Source organism: Glycine soja, chromosome 18 (assembly GCF_004193775.1).
Source record: "Glycine soja cultivar W05 chromosome 18, ASM419377v2, whole genome shotgun sequence".
In the NCBI taxonomy this organism is placed as follows: Eukaryota; Viridiplantae; Streptophyta; class Magnoliopsida; order Fabales; family Fabaceae; genus Glycine; species Glycine soja.
Window position 1 is genome coordinate 48,677,642 of NC_041019.1, and position 18,554 is coordinate 48,696,195.

At 29.0% G+C, this 18,554-nt stretch overlaps 2 protein-coding genes across 2 annotated transcripts; one reads left to right on the top strand and one right to left on the bottom strand.

The window, feature by feature from the left end:
- Positions 1 to 1,942: 1,942 nt before the first annotated feature.
- Positions 1,943 to 2,414, top strand: LOC114395750 (mitochondrial pyruvate carrier 1-like). Its single transcript, XM_028357595.1, has 3 exons — positions 1,943 to 2,038; positions 2,160 to 2,217; positions 2,317 to 2,414. Exons 1-3 carry the CDS (start codon positions 1,943 to 1,945, stop codon positions 2,412 to 2,414), a joined length of 252 nt encoding a protein of 83 aa, XP_028213396.1.
- Positions 2,415 to 14,872: 12,458 nt separating this feature from the next.
- On the bottom strand, positions 14,873 to 15,988 carry LOC114396034. Its single transcript, XM_028357929.1, has 2 exons — positions 15,666 to 15,988; positions 14,873 to 15,507 (listed from the first exon to the last, which is right to left on the bottom strand). Exons 1-2 carry the CDS (start codon positions 15,701 to 15,703, stop codon positions 15,108 to 15,110), a joined length of 438 nt encoding a protein of 145 aa, XP_028213730.1. The 5' UTR covers positions 15,704 to 15,988; the 3' UTR covers positions 14,873 to 15,107.
- Positions 15,989 to 18,554: the final 2,566 nt, after the last annotated feature.

The following is an 18,554-nucleotide window of genomic DNA, read 5'->3' on the forward strand; positions in this document are numbered from 1 at the left end:
TGTTTAAAGGTAGCGATGTCGTGTTCAAGCTGAAACCTTCGAGCTTCATTGTTCTGACTATAAACTTTCTTCAAGTAATTCCACATTGTGGCTGCTGTCTTGTAAGGCCGAAGATTCAGGACAATGTTGGGATCGACAGAGCCTAGGATCCAGGCCATGACTTGAGCATCTTTGACTGTCCATTTGGCGTGTTCAACCTTAGTTGTGTCTTTGTCAGGGACGGGAGAGCTGCCGTCAACATGACCCATAAGTCTTTTCCTGTGACAAAGATCTGGAATTGGAATGCCCAAGCTGAGTAGTTTTTGCCATTAAGACGAACCAAGAGAACATCATACTTTTCGGTAGACATGGAACAAGGGATGGTAATCTGAACTGGGAAAGAAATGACCAAGAAACAGAAAAAAACAAGGACTTGGAGAGAACTGGAACTTGGACGAGGCTGAAAGAACAAGGAAAGAAGTGCAGACTAGGGTCTTGGATCGAAACCTAGGCTGATACCATGTTAAACTCAGAAAAGGTTAGGCCAAAAACTGCTGCTCCTCATGGAGATTTCTCATATAAATACACTTTAATTACAATCTGTCGACCTGATTTTCAGCCCAATAAATAGCTAAACTGCCATATACACAATTACAGCTAAGTATCCTGATTTTCAGCCCAATAAATAGCTAAACTGCCACATATGCAATTAAAGCTAATTATCCTAATTAAGAGAGTAATTGTTACAAATAAATGTGCAATCCTATACCATTTGCTGTGACATTTAATTTCGTTGACAAGGTCTATGTTTGTTTCTATTGTTTTTTTTTGTCCTTGTATTATGGTTCACGTCTGCTTTCTAATCCGGTGAACTAAAAATTAATCCTGTAATGATAGTCATTAGTCCAAAAAAATTGTGTAAAATTTTACATGCACACGTGAGAATTGAATATAAATTCTTCCGCCAAATAAATTATTCTCACACGTATAAACGGGACAGGTTGATTTTGAGGCTTCTTTTTATTTATTTATCTTTATCAGTTTTTTTTTTCATGGCTCAAAAGAATATGTTCCTAATTTGTGACATGTCAAAAAAATAATGTGAATGCGTGACATGCGATTGTTGTTACATACAGTCGCAGAAGTTTGTGTTGTGTGTGTAACCACTGTGCAATTTGGATGAAGTTAAACGGTTGTATCTGGAGAAGTTCTTTGTTTTTTGGCTGTTATTAAAAGTTTGACTATCATGCTCGGTCAATTAGTGAGGCTACGAGATTGATATGAAAAATGCCCGTTTATCACTGTATATGCATGCATGAACTTTATAGATATAATATTTTTTTGGTTATGTATAACACCTTTGATCTGACTTAAGTATGTTTAATTTGCATCATTACGTGCGTCATTTTAAATTTGTATGGGCATTACTGTTACTGAGAATTGCTTGAATCCAGTGACAAATCACAGATGAGCACGAGCTTTAATTTTTTTAAAAGTAAAAAAAAAAAAAAATGCTCTGAAGATGAATTATTAACTGGAATTTCAAGTCATGATTACTTCTATTCTGGTAAAGGATCATTAAAATGATATATCATTGTCTATGCTTCCCCTTGCCCTCATACCAGAACTGTTTGCTTTTTGATTGTATAACATTATTTGAAGTTTTCTAAAATAGGTATAAAAAAAAAGGAAGTTTAATAGGAACGCATTATTAGTGTAAAAGTTTTTATAGTATCAACCAATTAAAAATCTTCTTTACTATAACTTTTAAGATAATTATCAAAATCAATAAATTTATTATTTGTGATTCAGCAACAGTGATTCTCGGCAAACAAGTACATATGCTATTTTCTCAAAACAAAATAATTCTCCCAACAATATAATGAATATTAGAGAAATATCCAATCATTTAACTTGTGTTTTATGTTGAAAATCAGAACTGCTTAAGCCGTACTATCAACACATGGCTTCCAATTTCCAAGCATTCTTGAACAACCCAGTTGGTCCAAAAACAACACATTTTTGGGGACCTATTGCCAATTGGGGATTTGTTGCTGCTGTAAGTTACATTCCTTTTATTCCCTCTTATAATATATAGTTCTTTAAGCATTAATTTGGATATGATACATGCTAGCATTCTGCTCTCATATGATTAAATTGTGTCATGTGTTTGCTTTCAGGGTTTGATGGACATGATGAAAAAACCTCCCAAAATGATCTCTGGCAACATGACAGCAGGTTGAAAATATGTATCTGTTCTCAAGGGAACTTGGAATGTTCTTAGCAATAGTATACACTAGGTATTCATCATGTCTTGTCTTTGTGTTGGTTCTGAAGCGATGTGCGTCTATTCAGCATTGTTCATGAGATTTGCATGGATGGTTCAACCGCGAAACTATCTGCTTCTTTCTTGCAATGCATCCAATGAAACTTAACCACTCTGATTCCCATAGTTGCATGTTTCTTTCAATTGCTACACTATGAATTCTGCTTTTCAATTTTCATCATGTCTAAGCATGAATTGATGGATTTTTGTTTTGTTTTGAATAGGTACCCTGCAATCATTTCAATGTTAAACAAGAGAGTCCAAGATTGTTGATTCCGAAACTCCTTCATTTGCCATATGATTGGATGATTTGTCTTGTGATTGTGATGAAAAAGACTCAAGCAATCCTTCAAAACCCCAATACGTGAACTATTAGAGTGGAGTTCATCTTCATTTGTAAGTGTCACTTAGATTATCATAGCCAAACCCATACCTGATAGCAAAACAACAACTGTAACAACTGCACTCAGGATGGACTAAAACACAGTCCGTGTCTTCAAACGTTTTTCCACAACACGTTTGCTTTATAATCGATTAGATAACTCAGATATTTTTATTCGTGATATTGATCCAATTTGATGTCAAATCCAGCCATCAAGCAGACTCACCCATTGTAAGCTCCGAGAAACCCCAAACTGTCATTCAACACTTCCTTCACCTAACTGAGAACTTCATTTAGCGGCTTTTTCTAAAACACGTGAATGTAAATAAAAAACATCCCCTGGATAAGCTTCACGATCCGAGGCTAAGCTCATGGTCAACCAAGGAAGGATAATAGGTTCTCCGACAAATATTAGACATGACAGGTAAAGACAAAGACACGAGATTGACTTTTCTGCTGTTCCTTTTGAAGCTGTGTGTTACTCTTCAAAATGATATCATTGGACAACAGAGAAGTCAGGTTAGAAAGACATGATTTAGATTCAGACTTAAGAGTCATATTCAGAGGGTCTTGCTGGGACTTTTGGATGATCTTTGAAGGTGCATTTTCACGAAGGTTGTATTGGATATGAAGGATTGAAATGACTTGCACATGCACTTGAAACGTATAAGAGAATTTCCATCGTAAGTTTACTGATGGTCTCATGTTCTCTTGCGTCTGCTTAGATTTGCATCCCATCCTGGTTTGCCTAAGCACTTTTTTTTTCTCACGTTGCTTGAGACCTGAAATTCAACGGTGCATGCCCGTCACTGACTTTTATCATGAAACTAGAAGATAAATTGAGTAAATTATAATTTTAATTACTTATCTTATCTTTTTGTTTAAATTAAATTTGATTTTTTATCTATTAAAAAAATCAATTTATTATTATAAAATGTACTTTATGGTGATTTTAAATGGCTAGTAAGCTAAAGACCAAAACAATCCAAATTTAAAAAATTAAATGACAAAAATGACTCAAATTCTAAAGTTAAAACATCAAAATAAAACAAATAACTTTTATGCAAAATTTAATCTCAAAATGTAAAACTTTTAATTATTTAAGAAAAATTAAACTATTAATATATCTGATGTATTATCCTAATAATATAAAAAAAAAGTCATATTATAATTTTTTAATTATCACTCAGTTACTAACAAATCCTAAATTTCATATCTAAAATAATTTATAGTTATTAAATAACATTTTTTTGTATGATGTAATGCAGGTTGAATTATAATTTTAATTTTTCTATAATTTGAATTCACTATTTTGGTTCTTCTATTTTGTAAACAAGACATTTATTTTTCATATTTATTATTTATATAGGTTATTGACATAACACTTATATAACAAGGAGTAAAATAAAGGAAAAAATTATTAAGAGTTGAAATTATGACTTTTTATTTAAAAACAAAACAATAAAAAAACACTAAGGGAATGTTTGGTGCTCCAAAATTTTTTACTTTTCGTTGAATCTTAAAGTGTGAAACTATGATTTTAATGTTTGACATGCAATTAATAAAAAAAGATTGACAACTAACCATGATTTCCGATAATCAATTTTAACTAACATTCCTGCAAAAACATTTTCAAGATGGGGGCAAGAATCCAACTTACTCGATTGGAGAGAAATTTTTAGTTTAATCTTTAATTAATAAAAAACATATCAAGACTAATCAAACGCATTTTACACATTTTTAGGAATCATGATTGTTAGGAATTAACTTTCTTAAGAATCATGATTGTTAGAAATCGACTTCCTTAGAAATCTCTGTTTTCCAAATACGATAAAGTTTATCTCCTATCAAACGTTCTATAAGACACTAGTTTTGTTTTGTTAATTTTATAAACACTAGTTTATATGTATCTTTAGTCAAAAGTTATTAATTTTTTTTAGAATTATAAAAATCTATAAATTAAAATAATATATTTAATATTTAATTTTAAATATATTTTTTTATTACAAAATTTTATTTAATATAAATTAGTATATATAAAATTTGGTTTTATTTTATTATAATTTTTAAAAAATTACATAAACAAATACATAGATTATTTTAAAAAAACTATTTTATGTAATTTATAGAAATTATGTAAATTTAAAATAACATTTAAATAATCTAAAAAAATAAAAATTTATAACTTTTATAATTAAAAAAAAATGGTATTATTTATATATAAAAAATTAAATTAAATAATTTATATAAATAATTTACATATTAACTTATGTAATTGTCTTGATTTATATAATTGGTATTAAAAACTTATTTAATAAATAGTTTTTCATAATTAAAAAAATATTAACATGTAAGTTTCCTAAAATACTTAATATTATAATTTTGTTAATTTATATAATTAGAATAAAAATAATTTACATTTTAAAATAAATTTACCTAGTTTTATAATTTGCATATTAATTGATGTAATTATATTGATTTTTATAATTATAGAAAAAATAATTTGTATATTAAAATCAATTTTAAAAATAATTTATGTAAGTAATTTATCTATTAATTTATGAAATTTAATTATAAATTGGTAAAAATAAAAAAATATATGTAAACTATTTAAAATATAATGTATAAAATGGTATAAAATAAAATTAAAAAGATTTATATGTTATCATTTTTTATAATTTGAAAAAATTAATAACTCGACTAATGATACGTATAAACTAATATTTATAAAGTTAATTAAACAAAACAAGTATTTTAGTAATTTATTATCTTATTTTTAAATAAAAAGATGATGAGTTTAACTTTTATCAATATCTTAATTTAAAAATAAAAATAAAATAAAATTCAAAATTCAAAATTATAGGAATAACAAATTTACATTTTAACTTTTAATGTACTAACACACATGCGTGAAATATCAGAACTAATATATTTTTAATAGTAAAAGTGCATATTGGAGTCCAGCAACTTTATTCAAATTAATATACTTAACTTTTTTATACAAAATCATGTAAAAATAGTCAAAACCATTAATCCTTTCTTTCTCTCCTTTTTCTCCCAATGTTTTAACCCATTTACCAATATATTTTATGAAATGTGGGACCATGCTATCCACTTCAGTATAATATATTCCATTAATTTTCAAAGATTATTATTATATATATAATTATACAATTATTTTAATTTATATTTTATTAAATATATTGTCAAATAAATAAAGATATTTTAGAAGAGACATTTTATTGTGGTTGGGCTTGCATCAACTCATTCTTGCTACTGCATGTTGATCTCAGTTATAAAGTCGTTCGTCAATGATGATGGTCTATTTTCGTAGAACCATGTCTATCGTGAAGTAAATCAGGTTGCGAATATTTTGTCCACGTTTAATTTGGTTTCACCATTGATGGGTTCCTCCAGATTTTTTTTTTCTTTCATTCCTCCTTTTATTCTCAATGCTATTGTGTCTGATTCGCCCTCTTTATATTTTTCTTGTCGATTTATACTTTTCTAGATTCTTGACTTAGGAAGAATCAGTTGTTGGATTTGTGAAAATATATCCTTTGCAATGATTAGGAAAGTTTTGTTTATCTCTCCCTTTTTATGACTAATGGAGTTAATTAAGAATGCCAAAAAAGAATGATTTTGATGTAATTAAGTAAATGAATTATTTAGTTTAACTTGTGATAAAATTGGTTTAAAAAATAATATTAAAAAGAATTATTTTAAAAAAAGTATGTTAAAAAATTAATTTATGTTTAGAAATGATATTTTAAAATTAATCTTAAAAGAATTATTTTATTTAAATTGCATAATAAAACTATTTTTGAAGAATTATTTATGTATAATAGAACTATTTTCGAAGTATTAATATAGGTATATGTTTACAAATTTGGTAGGTTTTGCACCTAAGAGGAGGGAATATGAAAAGAAACAAGAGATCATGTCAAGATTTTTTCTAAAATTTTATCTGAATAAAAAATAACAAGTGCTTGATGACAATGCATGATAGCGTTTATCATACAGATAAAATAAATAACAGGATGGAATACAAAACCAACAAATCTCTGTCAGTGTAACTATGACAGAAACAAGCTTAATTGGAGTTTATCCATAGCCAATAATGTCTTCATCATACAGAGATCAGCTTATCAAATTTACAATATACAGTATTATAAACCAAATTAAGATAGTTTTAGGAGAAAGTGGAAGACTCAAAAGAAAACAGACATATCCAGCTGATTTTTTGTTACAACAATTTCAATCAGAACAGAAAACAAATTAAGTTTTTGATGCAAATGCATGACAGCATTCATCATGTAGATAAAAAATCACTTGAACTGAGAACCAAGTAATTTCAAAAGAACAAAACATATAGCATAAGGAAAGAAATACACACTATAGACAAGAGGAGTTCCAAAAAAGAGCAATGTGATAGACAACACAAGAAGAAACATGAATGAACTCTATCAGTGTAACTATGACAATAAAGCTTCATCGGAGTTTATCCGTAGCCCATGATAGTTTTCATCATTTAGAGATCAAAATCCACAAGGCATGTGTTTAGGCAAAGAAAACGATACACATGAAGCAACCTAATTTCTCTCCGATTTTACTAAGCTGAATTGCTTATAATAGTGTATGACCTTAACACCTATTAACCAAAGAAACAAATCAAGAAAGGCAACATGTAGTAAAATCCAAATCAACTTGTGTTATATAAATGCAGATACAGTAAAAAACAATCGATACAATTGATAACCTTCTTTCCCAGCCTGACAAGCCTCAAGGCTACCTCAGCAACAGGATCTTCCTGAAGAACACGGGTGTGAGCTACCCCAGCGATGAATCCATATGTTGATAAATATTTGTGCTATAATTTAAAATTTATAAATATATATGACTTATATTAATTGTATTTTATAAAATAAAATATTTATTTTAGATTATCTTAAGATTTTATTTTAATGAGTCAACAATTTGTTAAGGTTGTTTTGATACCTCTAAGTTGTTATCCAATGGTCATATTCTCCCATATTTGTTGTTGCACATAAATGTTTATATATATATATATATATATATATATATATATATATATCTTTCTCCTTCTCTAGAAACAGCACACCGACAAAGTTACAGTCTCATTCCTTCCTTCCTAAAATTTTATATTTCTTCTCTTATAAAAACTTATTTCTTGAGAGTAAGAGCATGGTTGCTCATAAGGTTCGGGGATTCTTTCACTGTACACGATCAGAACCAACAGGTTGTCGTATTTTGGGAGAGGAGCGCAATCAAATTTTCCTACCAGTGCAGTGGGGTGTTTTCTATCTAAGGATAGCGTTTAGGCGCTTCAACCCAGGCTATATATATCTTTCTTCCCCTAATTTATTTTTTCCTTGTGCTTATTGTATGTTATAATGCATTATTCATGTGTTGTCAATTAAATTTATTTTGCTACTGTTATTTTGTTATTTAATTCAAGACTGTGCATCTTCTTCGTATTTATTTTCTTTCATTTTTATTTTATTTTCTAACAGTCTTAGAGAGAAAATTTTATCTACTTTCTTCTGGCATAGTCTTTTCTGCAGTAGCATCTTGTTTTAACAAAATATCTGTCATGAATATGATTGACTCCCCTTTTAGTAAGTTTGAAAAATTAATGGATGAAGACACAAGGCATTATGCTTTATTAAAAATGTTTTATTATATTATTTCATTTCCTTAAATTTTAAAGTAGTGAGAGATTGTTGAAAAATATTTTCTTATAATTTGAAATTTATTATTAAAATATATTTTATTTATTAATGATGGTTTTAAAGATAAAATGTTTTTAGAATTAGTTAATGTGAAAAACTAAAAACATTTCACTACTTTCATTCTTGCCTTAGGAAGTTATCTTTTACTTGATCAAATGATCCTGTGAATACAAGTCTTTAAAATCAGGACATTTGTTATTTGATTTTTTAATTTCTATTGTTTAACGTTATTATTATTACTGCAACTATTTTGTTGCTACATGTTGACTGATTGTCTCTTTATATATAACTCATTGATAAAAGATAAGTCTGTGAAAATATAACACACGAGAACAATAAAATAAACACTTTGGTGAAACTTTATATTCTGCATGTTGTATTCTTAATAGAGTACTTTATAAAAAATTAAAAAAAAAATCCTTTATGAGCTATGAAAAAAAAAGAGAACCAAATCTGAAATATCTTAAAGTGTGGGGGTGTCTAGTAAAGGTTAAACATCCCTATTAATAAGAAAAGGAAAGTTGAAAAAAAATGTTAATTATATTTTTGTTGGATATTCTTTATATAATACTACTTATAGATTTTTAGTTGTTAATTCAGAAATGTCTGAAATTTCTAATGTTATTATTATGCAATCTAGAGATGTCACTTTCTTTGAAAATATTTTTCCTTAAAAAAATAAATCGTTAAATCTTTATATGGTTTGAAACAAGCTCCAAAGCAATGACACACAAGTTTGATCAAGTTATTCTTTTGTATGGTTTTCAAATTAATGATAGTGATAAATGTGTGTATGTGAAAATTTTTTATGATAATGGATGTGTCATTTTATGTTTGTATCTGGATGACATATTGATATTTGGTAGTAATATGCATTTCATAAATGATGTGAAGTTTTTATTGTCTAGAGATTTTGATATGAAAGACCTTGGTCGTGTAAATGTGATTTTGAGTATCAAGCTTATAAAGAAAAATGATGGCATTGTTTTTATCCAATCTTATTATGTTGAAAAATTATTGAAGAAGTTTAATTATTTTGATGTGAAACATGTTTTTACTCCTTATGAATCATCCATCAAGTTAAAAAAAAAAATAATTGAGTAAAAGAATTTCTTCACATAAATATTCTCAAAGTATCGATTCTTTGTTGCATTTGACAAACTTCTCTAGGTCTGTCTGATATTGCACATGTAGTTGGTAGATTGAAAAGCAATTGAGGGATTTAGTGATACAAAATTGAAGTTCTGATTTTGATGAAATAAAATTGACAAGTGGTTATGTCTTTGCTTTAGCTGGTTGTACAATATCATGAAAATCTACTAGGCAAATTATTATTTCACATGAAAGCAAAACTTGTTGCTTTAAATACTGCTACTAATGAGGCTGAATTTCTTAAAATTGTATTATGCGATTTGTCATTGTTGAATAAGTGTATACCTCCAATTCCAATGCATTGTGATAGTCAAATTGCTATATCTAAAGTGACTAGCAAAAAATTTAATGAAAAAAGAAGACACTTAAGAGTGAGACATAAGTTTATTAGAAATTTGATTTCTCATGGTGTCATTTCTCTTGACTTTGTCAGGTCAGAAAATAATATTGCGGATTCGCTTACAAAAAGGTTGACACGTCAACAAGTACTTGAGTCATCGAGGGGAATAGGACTAAATCCCATTATTTAGTTACAACAATGGACATCCGTCTCCGTGTGATTGGTGATCCCATGAATGGAGTTCAACGGGTAACAACGAAATTGTTTATTGACTAAAGTACACCAAAATGAAATTTGGCAGAGCTGTTCCATTTCTCATTTCTATGACGAGGTATATTATAAATTGTGGCAATATTAAGGTTGATGTATTTATATATGTGTATTTTTGGTAAAAGAAAAATACCTCTTAATGAGTCTGATGATAATTATTGTAGGGGTGGGGGTTACAGCTCACTCTGTGAGGATTTACTTAGTGAGTGTGGTGGTGGGGCCGCCACTGTGAGATATGGGTTAATCTCTAAGTTACACTCACGAAACAAGATACAAGCGCAAGGCCGTGTAACGCGCTACCATTGATTAGAACCTAATTGAACGCCAATATTTATAGGGGTTGTGTACTAAAATCCGGTTAAAGAATATGTAGTTCAAGACAATCAAGTCACTACATTTTTCTCAGGTGGAAGTTCATAAACACTAGGTATAAGGCTCAAACCCAGAAAATTCCTTATACCGAAATACAATATTCCATGCTCTTTCTCTTATGTTTTTATACTAATTATCTTTTAGAAAATATATTTTAAAATTTTAAATTATGTGGGGGAATGTTGGTAAATATTTGTGCTATAATTTAAAATTTATAAATATATATGACTTATATTAATTGTATTTTATAAAATAAAATATTTATTTTAGATTTTCTTAAGATTTTATTTTAATGAGTCAACAATTTGTTAAGGTTGTTTTGATACCTCTAAATTGTTATCCAACAGTCATATTTTCCAACAATCATATTCTGTTGTTGCATAAATGTTTATATATATATATATATATATATATATATATATATATCTTCCTTTCTAGAAACAACACACCTCCCTAAAATTTTATATTTCTTCTCTTATAAAAACTTATATATATACATAAGGTTCGGAGATTCTTTCGCTGTACACAATTGGAACCAACGGATTGTTGTATTTTGGGAGAGAAGCGCAATCAAATTTTCCTACCGGAACGTTTTCTCTCTAAGAATATCGTTTACGCGCTTCAACCCAGACTATATCTTTCTTCTCCTAATTTATTTTTTCCTTGTGCTTATTATATGTTATAATGCATTATTCATGTGTTATCAATTAAATTTATTTTGTTACTCTTATTTTGTTATTTAATTTAAGACTGTGCATCTTCTTCGTATTTATTTATTTTATTTTTTTTATTTTCTAACATATATGACATGCCATATCACTGCAACCAACCAAGGAAACAAACATCATCTTCAGAATAATAGCATAAACCACCGACTCCATTCTCCCCCACCCCCTTCATCACAAATTCATGTTCTGAAAATCTTACATTTTCAATATTAAGCTAATCCATAAATATTAAAAAAAGACACAAACCAGCAATTGAATGTACACATATGTTAAGAACAGACAATGCTCCCTCATTTATGAATATTATAAGCTTACTCTCTAATGTATGAATCCCCTTTCTCACAAATATCCACAATCTTCGCCTTTGGTTTAGATTCTGAAATAACTAGCTTCAAGGCCTCTGTAAAATCATAGACAAACACACAAAAAAAAAATCCAGTCCAATCTTAGCAAAACAAAATATCTAAATTAAAAAAAGGTCAACTTCAACAAGGTTCCAGAAAATTTTTTTCCAATGTATGAAATAACCAAAACCCAGATAGAATTTGAGACCACAAACATTAAGAGTAAGCGTTATGAATCAGTCCAAGGTGGAGCAATTCAGCACATAGCAATCCAACACAGAAGAGGAACACACTGTTAACAATCTCAACAGAAATTTTGTATTTGGTGACAACTTCGGCAGAAGAGAGATCCAACTCTTTCTCCTCCCTTTCATCGTCCGACATGGTGGCACAACTCTTTAGTCCTTGTGAACTCTGAAACACCCAAATGAAATGGGACAAAAAAATGAGGAAAACAAAAATAAAAAACCAATCTTTATCCAATTGGGTCTTGCAAGACAATGAAAAACCGATAAACAAAGAAGCCCAATATGAAAAGTTGGGAAATTGATGGATTTTGAAGTAACACTAACTGTGAGGCGGTTGGGGATGACAGTGTCGAGGAAGGAGGGAAGAAGAATGGGGGCTTTTTTATAGACTGGGGGTAAAAGAAATTGAAATTTTCTAATTGGAAAGTATATTTTAAAAAATTACTCAAAATGAGATAAGTTATAATATTGTTACGATTTTTTAATTTTTTTAAGTGAAATCGTAAAAATATTTATAACTTTAGTATAAATATAATAATTTTTTTACGACTTTAAAATTGTATTTTTTTATAAAAAAAAAAATCAAAGTCCTATTTTGTTTACGACTATAAAATCGTGAACCTATTTTATTTTTTTAATATTTTTTAAGGTATACCACTTCAAAGTTGTAACTTCATTTTTTTTAAATGCTATTTTACTATTTGCAGTCGTGTTTTAAATTTGTTAACCTACTTTTTTTTTCTTCGTAAATTTGTTTTTTTAAATTTAATAATGTTTATAATTTTATTTTTTTAAAATAAAAAGTTAAAAAATTATATTTAAATATATAATAAATAATATTAAGTTGATTTTATTAGTATATTTTTTGTGATTTTATTTGATATGCTAAATATATAATGAATTTAGTATATTTAAATATATAATAAATAATAGTAAAAAATGCTCATTATATAGAACTGAAGGACATAATCAGAGTAACTATCCATACAAGTACATGACTAATATAACTTGTAATTTTTATGTTTTTCTTTTATTTGTATTGTGTATTTTATATTAATGTATTAATTATGTTATTTTTAATTTTTATTGATAGATTATTTAAACTTTAAATAAAAAATATTTAAAGTAAACTATATTTAAAATATATATAATATGTTTTAAATAATAAAACATTAAAATCACAAAAATATACTAATAAAATCAACTTAATATTATTTATTACATATTTAAATATATTTTTTAACTCTTTTATTTTAGAAAAATAAAATCATAAACATTATTAAATTAAAAAAAAAAACAAATTTGTGAAAAAAAAATAGGTTAACAAATTAAAAGCACGGCTACAAATAGTAAAACAACGTTTTTAAAAAAAAATCAGGTTACAACTTTGAGGTTGTATACCTTAAAAAAATTTAAAAAATAAATAAAACAGTTTTACAACTTTAAAGTCATAAAATAAAATACGATTTTAGTTTTTTTTTTTAAAAATAAATACGACTTTAAAGTCGTAAAAAAATTATATTTACACTGAAATCGTAAATATTTTTACAACTTCAGTTAAAAAAATAAAAAAATAAAAAAGTCGTAACCGGTATTACGACTTCTAATCTCATAAGTCGTAACACCTATTACGACTTATCCCGTTTTGGGTAATTTTTTAAAATATACTTTCTGTTGGAAAGTTCCAAATTTTTTTACCCCCATTGGTTAAAAAGCGAATTGATGGGATTTTAGGAATTAAACAAAAAAAGAAGGTAAATCTTGTAGAGCTAAACGGTGCTCTGTGTAACTAGGGTTATTTTTTTACACCACAATGATGAATAAATCAATATTTTCTTTTCCTTTACAAGAAATTAAATAGAAAAGTTGAGTGTCTTTCTTTTCTTTTTTGATATATGTTTGTGGATTGCATATTGAATGAATCAATATTTTCTTTTCCTTTAATTAGTAGTCCCATCAAAGATAATTTTTTTAAAAAAATATTTTTATTATTTCCATTTATTTTACAAAATGAAATCTTGTTAAATAACATGTATCAAATAATTATGTTTAAAAAAAGTTATCAAATAACTAGATTTCTGTTAATTGGTTATTAGTACTAAGAAATTAATCAATTGTCATTCATTACTTGAACACATTTAACTAACTATGAAAGAGCACATATATGTGAATATTCATTGATCGATGAATGAATTAATAATTAATTGTTTATCATATTTGTTCCATTTTCTTTTTCTGTCATATTATATGTGAAACTCATTAATTGAATACGACTGTCTAATAATAATATGGAACTATATAGTTTATTTTTAAAAATGTTAACTTGTTAAATAACAATTATCAGTAAATTAGTTTCTCTTAGTTGGTTATTAGTAGTTAAATCAATCAATTGCCATTTATTAATTGAACATGGTTGATTGATACTTACAAACATATATGAAAACTTGGTTCATCCATGACTTGAATGTAAACAAAGCATTCTTGCATAGAGAACTCGATGAAGATATATATACGGTGGTTTCACAAGTTCTTCACTATTCATAACCAAGAAAGGTGTGCAAGTTGTTCAAGTCCTTTAAGGACTTAAGCAGGCTAGGAAGAAGTGGCATGAAAGGCTTTATTTCTTCCTTATTAACCATGAGTTAATATAATCATCAATTGATCATAAATTTAGTAAGAGCTTTTCAAGGTGAATTTATTTATGCATCATGGGCATTGGTTCCGTCAAGTATACCTATATTAATACTTCAAAAATAATTCTATTATACAATTTAACTTTTAAACTTAATTTTAAAATATCATTTCTAAACATAAATTAATTTTTAACATACTTTTTTAAAAAATAATTCTTTCTAATATTATTTTTTAAATCAATTTTATCACAAGTTAAACTAAATAATCCAGGCCATTTACTTACATTAAAATCATTTTTTTTTGGCAATCTTAATTAACTCCACTGGTCATTAAAAAGGGAGAGATAAAAGGAAAACAAAACTTCTAATCATTAAAAAGAAGATATATTTTCACAAATTCATAACAGATTCTTCCTAAGTCAAGTCAAGAATCTAGAAACGTATAGTACAACATATAACACATAACACAGAAAAAACATAATAACTAGCAACCACAAAGGACAACAACATAACTGAGAAACTCTGTGATATAGTGTCATAGTTTGATGCTTTCTCTAGAGAGGCGACAACCTTAATTAGCTCAGCTTGATGGACCCTTAACCCAATTCATGATCCTTTGAGGAACACCATAGTCGTAGGCAACCACTGCGAATATTCCAACCCACATGGCCAAAGTGATCCAAGCTACGGTGGCTGAAATGAAGCTCAAAGCCAGAACTGAAACAATACCTCCCACAATAAGCATGACCCAAATTACAAGTGGAAGGAGGTTTCCCTTATATATCTGAAGTATTGTCCCAGTGGAAGCAAATAAGAAGTATAAGACAATGGTTAAAATCAGAAACATCATTAGCTTGTGCTGTTCTGTAAACAAAAGCTTCCCTGACTCAGTGTTTGTTAGTGAAATCAAAGCAATGGACAGTGTTAAGAATTTAATGAGGATCTCCTGCAATTCCTTGAATACATTCAGCACTTGGTCCCTAAGTAATTAATTAAGCACAATCATTATGGGAAAATAAAAGTTAGTATTTTGCTAGAAACACATAAGGCAAAATTTGACAGAAAACCGAAACACAATGATTGTATAATAAAAGAAAGGAGAAATGCACGGGAAAGAGCATATAGTGTATATAATAACCTCAATGAAGTGAAATGAGTGGAATTCAGGGCAGACATGCTTGTTTGTTGTATCCTGAGATAACAGAAGGCTTCTTCACGCTTAATTTGTTAAGGGAAAATGAGAGAACTGAAGATGTATGATGAGGGTTATGAGGAGAAATGGGGAATTTATAATGAGCATTTTGTGTGGGGCGCGTGGGTTGTATAATGAGGATTATGCGTGGGTCATAGAGAAATGGGGAATTTATATGCGTGGGTCATAGAGAAATGGGGAATTTATATGCGTGGAAATGGATTATATGTGGGGATTATATGTGGGGCGCGTGGGTCGTAGAGAAATGGGGAATTTATAGAGGATTTTGTGTGGGGCGCGTGGGTGCAGAGAAAAGGAGAATTTATAGAGGATTTTGTGTGGGGCGCGTGGGTGCAGAGAAAAGGAGAATTTATAGAGGATTTTGTGTGGGGCGCGTTTTACTTAAACGTTTAAGCAACCACTTTACGTTTATATGACTAATAGTCAAATAAGGGTGGCTTTTACTTTCAATTTATAAAATGGACGTGGGTTGTTTAACCCAATTACTAATATTCGGTAGACGCATGTACCACTTATACTGTATCTTTCAATAATCATTTTAATAAATTACAAAAAAAAGTATTTAAAAATTAATAATTAACCATTGTAAAATATTTAAAATCATCTATCTTGTAAATTTAACTTCCACTTAATTAAGCCAAATTACTAGTAAAATATTTTAACACATTCATTCTAATAATATATATATATATATAAAGTCTTATAAATGAGAAGTTACTGGAAATTTCTATTTTATCCATACCTATGAGTTTGATATGTGACACATTTGTTAGTTTTTTGGTCATTTTGGTCTTTACATAATTTGTCAACTCGTGGCAGAGTTGTTGACATGTGACAGCGAGAGAGCGACATTTTTCCTCTCTTCATCTCTGTAGGAGGGTTCCAGAAACGTTGTGATGGGCATTGTGTTGTGTGTGTTGCATTTTCTGTTTTTGATATGATTCTCTTCTCATCTTCATTCTATTTTTTACAATTTTGGTTAGTGTTTGAAGATGGGTTAGGTAGTCATGGTTTATTTCGCCGTCGTTCTTGTAGGATATAGCTCAGCCTCCACCGCCACATATAACTCTTCTCCTTTTGGATTCGCATTTCTCTTTCTCCACCGCAACACACTCACCTTGAGGTATTTTCTTCTTCCTTTTTCTTTCACTACAACTTGGTATCTAATTTTTTTAAAATTTTTTTTTCAACCTTCCTTTTCTCTACGAGCATTTTCCGCTATGGCCGAAGAATTTGTGAAGGGCTCTGTTCATCAAAACGGCGTCGCTGTCATAACCCTCGATCGCCCCAAAGGTATTTCCTTCTTTCTTTTTCTTTTTTCTTTTTCTGCGACTCATATGAAGTCAACGAGCGTGCTGTGAAGACTTGACAAGTTAGTATTTTTCTGCATACTATATTTTTTTATGTGAAGAGATGAAAATTTGTCTTGAATTAATTTTCATTTTATATGATGTACGTGTTGTGCCTAAACATTTTTGTTTTTGTGATTCCGATGGTTGTGTGATTATTTGTTTAAAAGGTTGCATTAGGTGCTCCTGAGGATGGTATTATGACAGTTGAACTTCTTGAAAGGTTGTATTTGGAGATAAGGAATAAGGACACCAACAGTGCAACTCATATGAAGTCAGCTATTGTGTTGTCAACCCTTGGCAAGTTAGTATTTTTATGCATAATATATTTTTTTTATGTGAAGAGTTGAAAATTTGTCTTGAATTAATTTTCATTTTATATGATGTATGTGTTGTGCCTGAACATTTTTGTTTTTGTGATGCCAATGGTTGTGTGATTATTTGTTTAAAAGGCTGCATTAGGTGCTCCTGAGGATGGTATTATGACAACTAAACTTCTTGAAAGGTTGTATTTGGAGATAAGGAACAAGGACACAAGCAGTGCGACTCATATGAAGTCACCGAGCGTGCTGTGAACACTTGGCAAGTTTGTATTTTTTGAGCAGTTTGGTGATTCGCATTTCTCTTTCTCCACCGCAACACACTCACCTTTAGGTATTTTCTTCTTCCTTTTTCTTTTTCTTTTTCTTTCACTGCAGCTTGGTATCTAATTTTTTTTTATTTTTTTTCAACCTTCCTTTTCTCTACGAGCATTTTCCGCTATGGCCAAAGTATTCGTGAAGGGCTCTGTTCATCAAAATGGTGTCGTTGTCATAACCCTCGATCACCTCAAAGGTATTTCCTTTTTTCTTTTTCTTTTTCTTTTTCTGCGACTCATATGAAGTCACTGAGCATGATGTGAAGACTTGGCAAGTTAGTATTTTTCTGCATAATATATTTTTTTTATGTGAAGAGATGAAAATTTGTCTTGGATTAATTTTCATTTTATATGATGTACATGTTGTGCCTGAACATTTTTGTTTTTGTGATTTCGATGGTTGTGTAATTATTTGTTTAAAAGGCTACATTAGGTGCTCCTGAGGATGGTATCATGATAGCTGAACTTCTTGAAAGGTTGTCATTTTTTTTCAACCTTCCTTTTCTGTGCGAGCATTTTCCGCTATGGCCGAAGAATTCGTGAAGGGCTCTGTTCATCAAAATGGCGTCGCTGTCATAACCCTTGATCGCCCCAAAGGTATTTCCTTCTTTCTTTTTCTTTTTCTGCGATTCATATGAAGTCACCGGACCGTGCTATGAAGACTTGACAAGTTAGTATTTTTCTGCATAATATGTTTTTTTTATATGAAGAGATGAAAATTTGTCTTGGATTAATTTTCATTTTATATGATGTACGTGCTTCTTTTTCTTTTTCTTTCACTGTAGCTTGGTATCTAATTTTTTTTCAACCTTCCTTTTCTTTGCGAGC

Bases quoted from the DNA above. Each gene is read 5' to 3' on its own strand.
- LOC114396034 (XM_028357929.1), bottom strand. From the start codon at position 15,703: ATGTCTGCCCTGAATTCCACTCATTTCACTTCATTGAG. The intron at 15,508-15,665 runs GTTATTATATAC...TTAATTACTTAG, and splicing joins ACTCATTTCACTTCATTGAG to GGACCAAGTGCTGAATGTAT.
- LOC114395750 (XM_028357595.1), top strand. From the start codon at position 1,943: ATGGCTTCCAATTTCCAAGCATTCTTGAACAACCCAGTTGGTCCAAAA. The intron at 2,039-2,159 runs GTAAGTTACATT...GTTTGCTTTCAG, and splicing joins ATTGGGGATTTGTTGCTGCT to GGTTTGATGGACATGATGAA. The intron at 2,218-2,316 runs GTTGAAAATATG...TTGGTTCTGAAG, and splicing joins CTCTGGCAACATGACAGCAG to CGATGTGCGTCTATTCAGCA.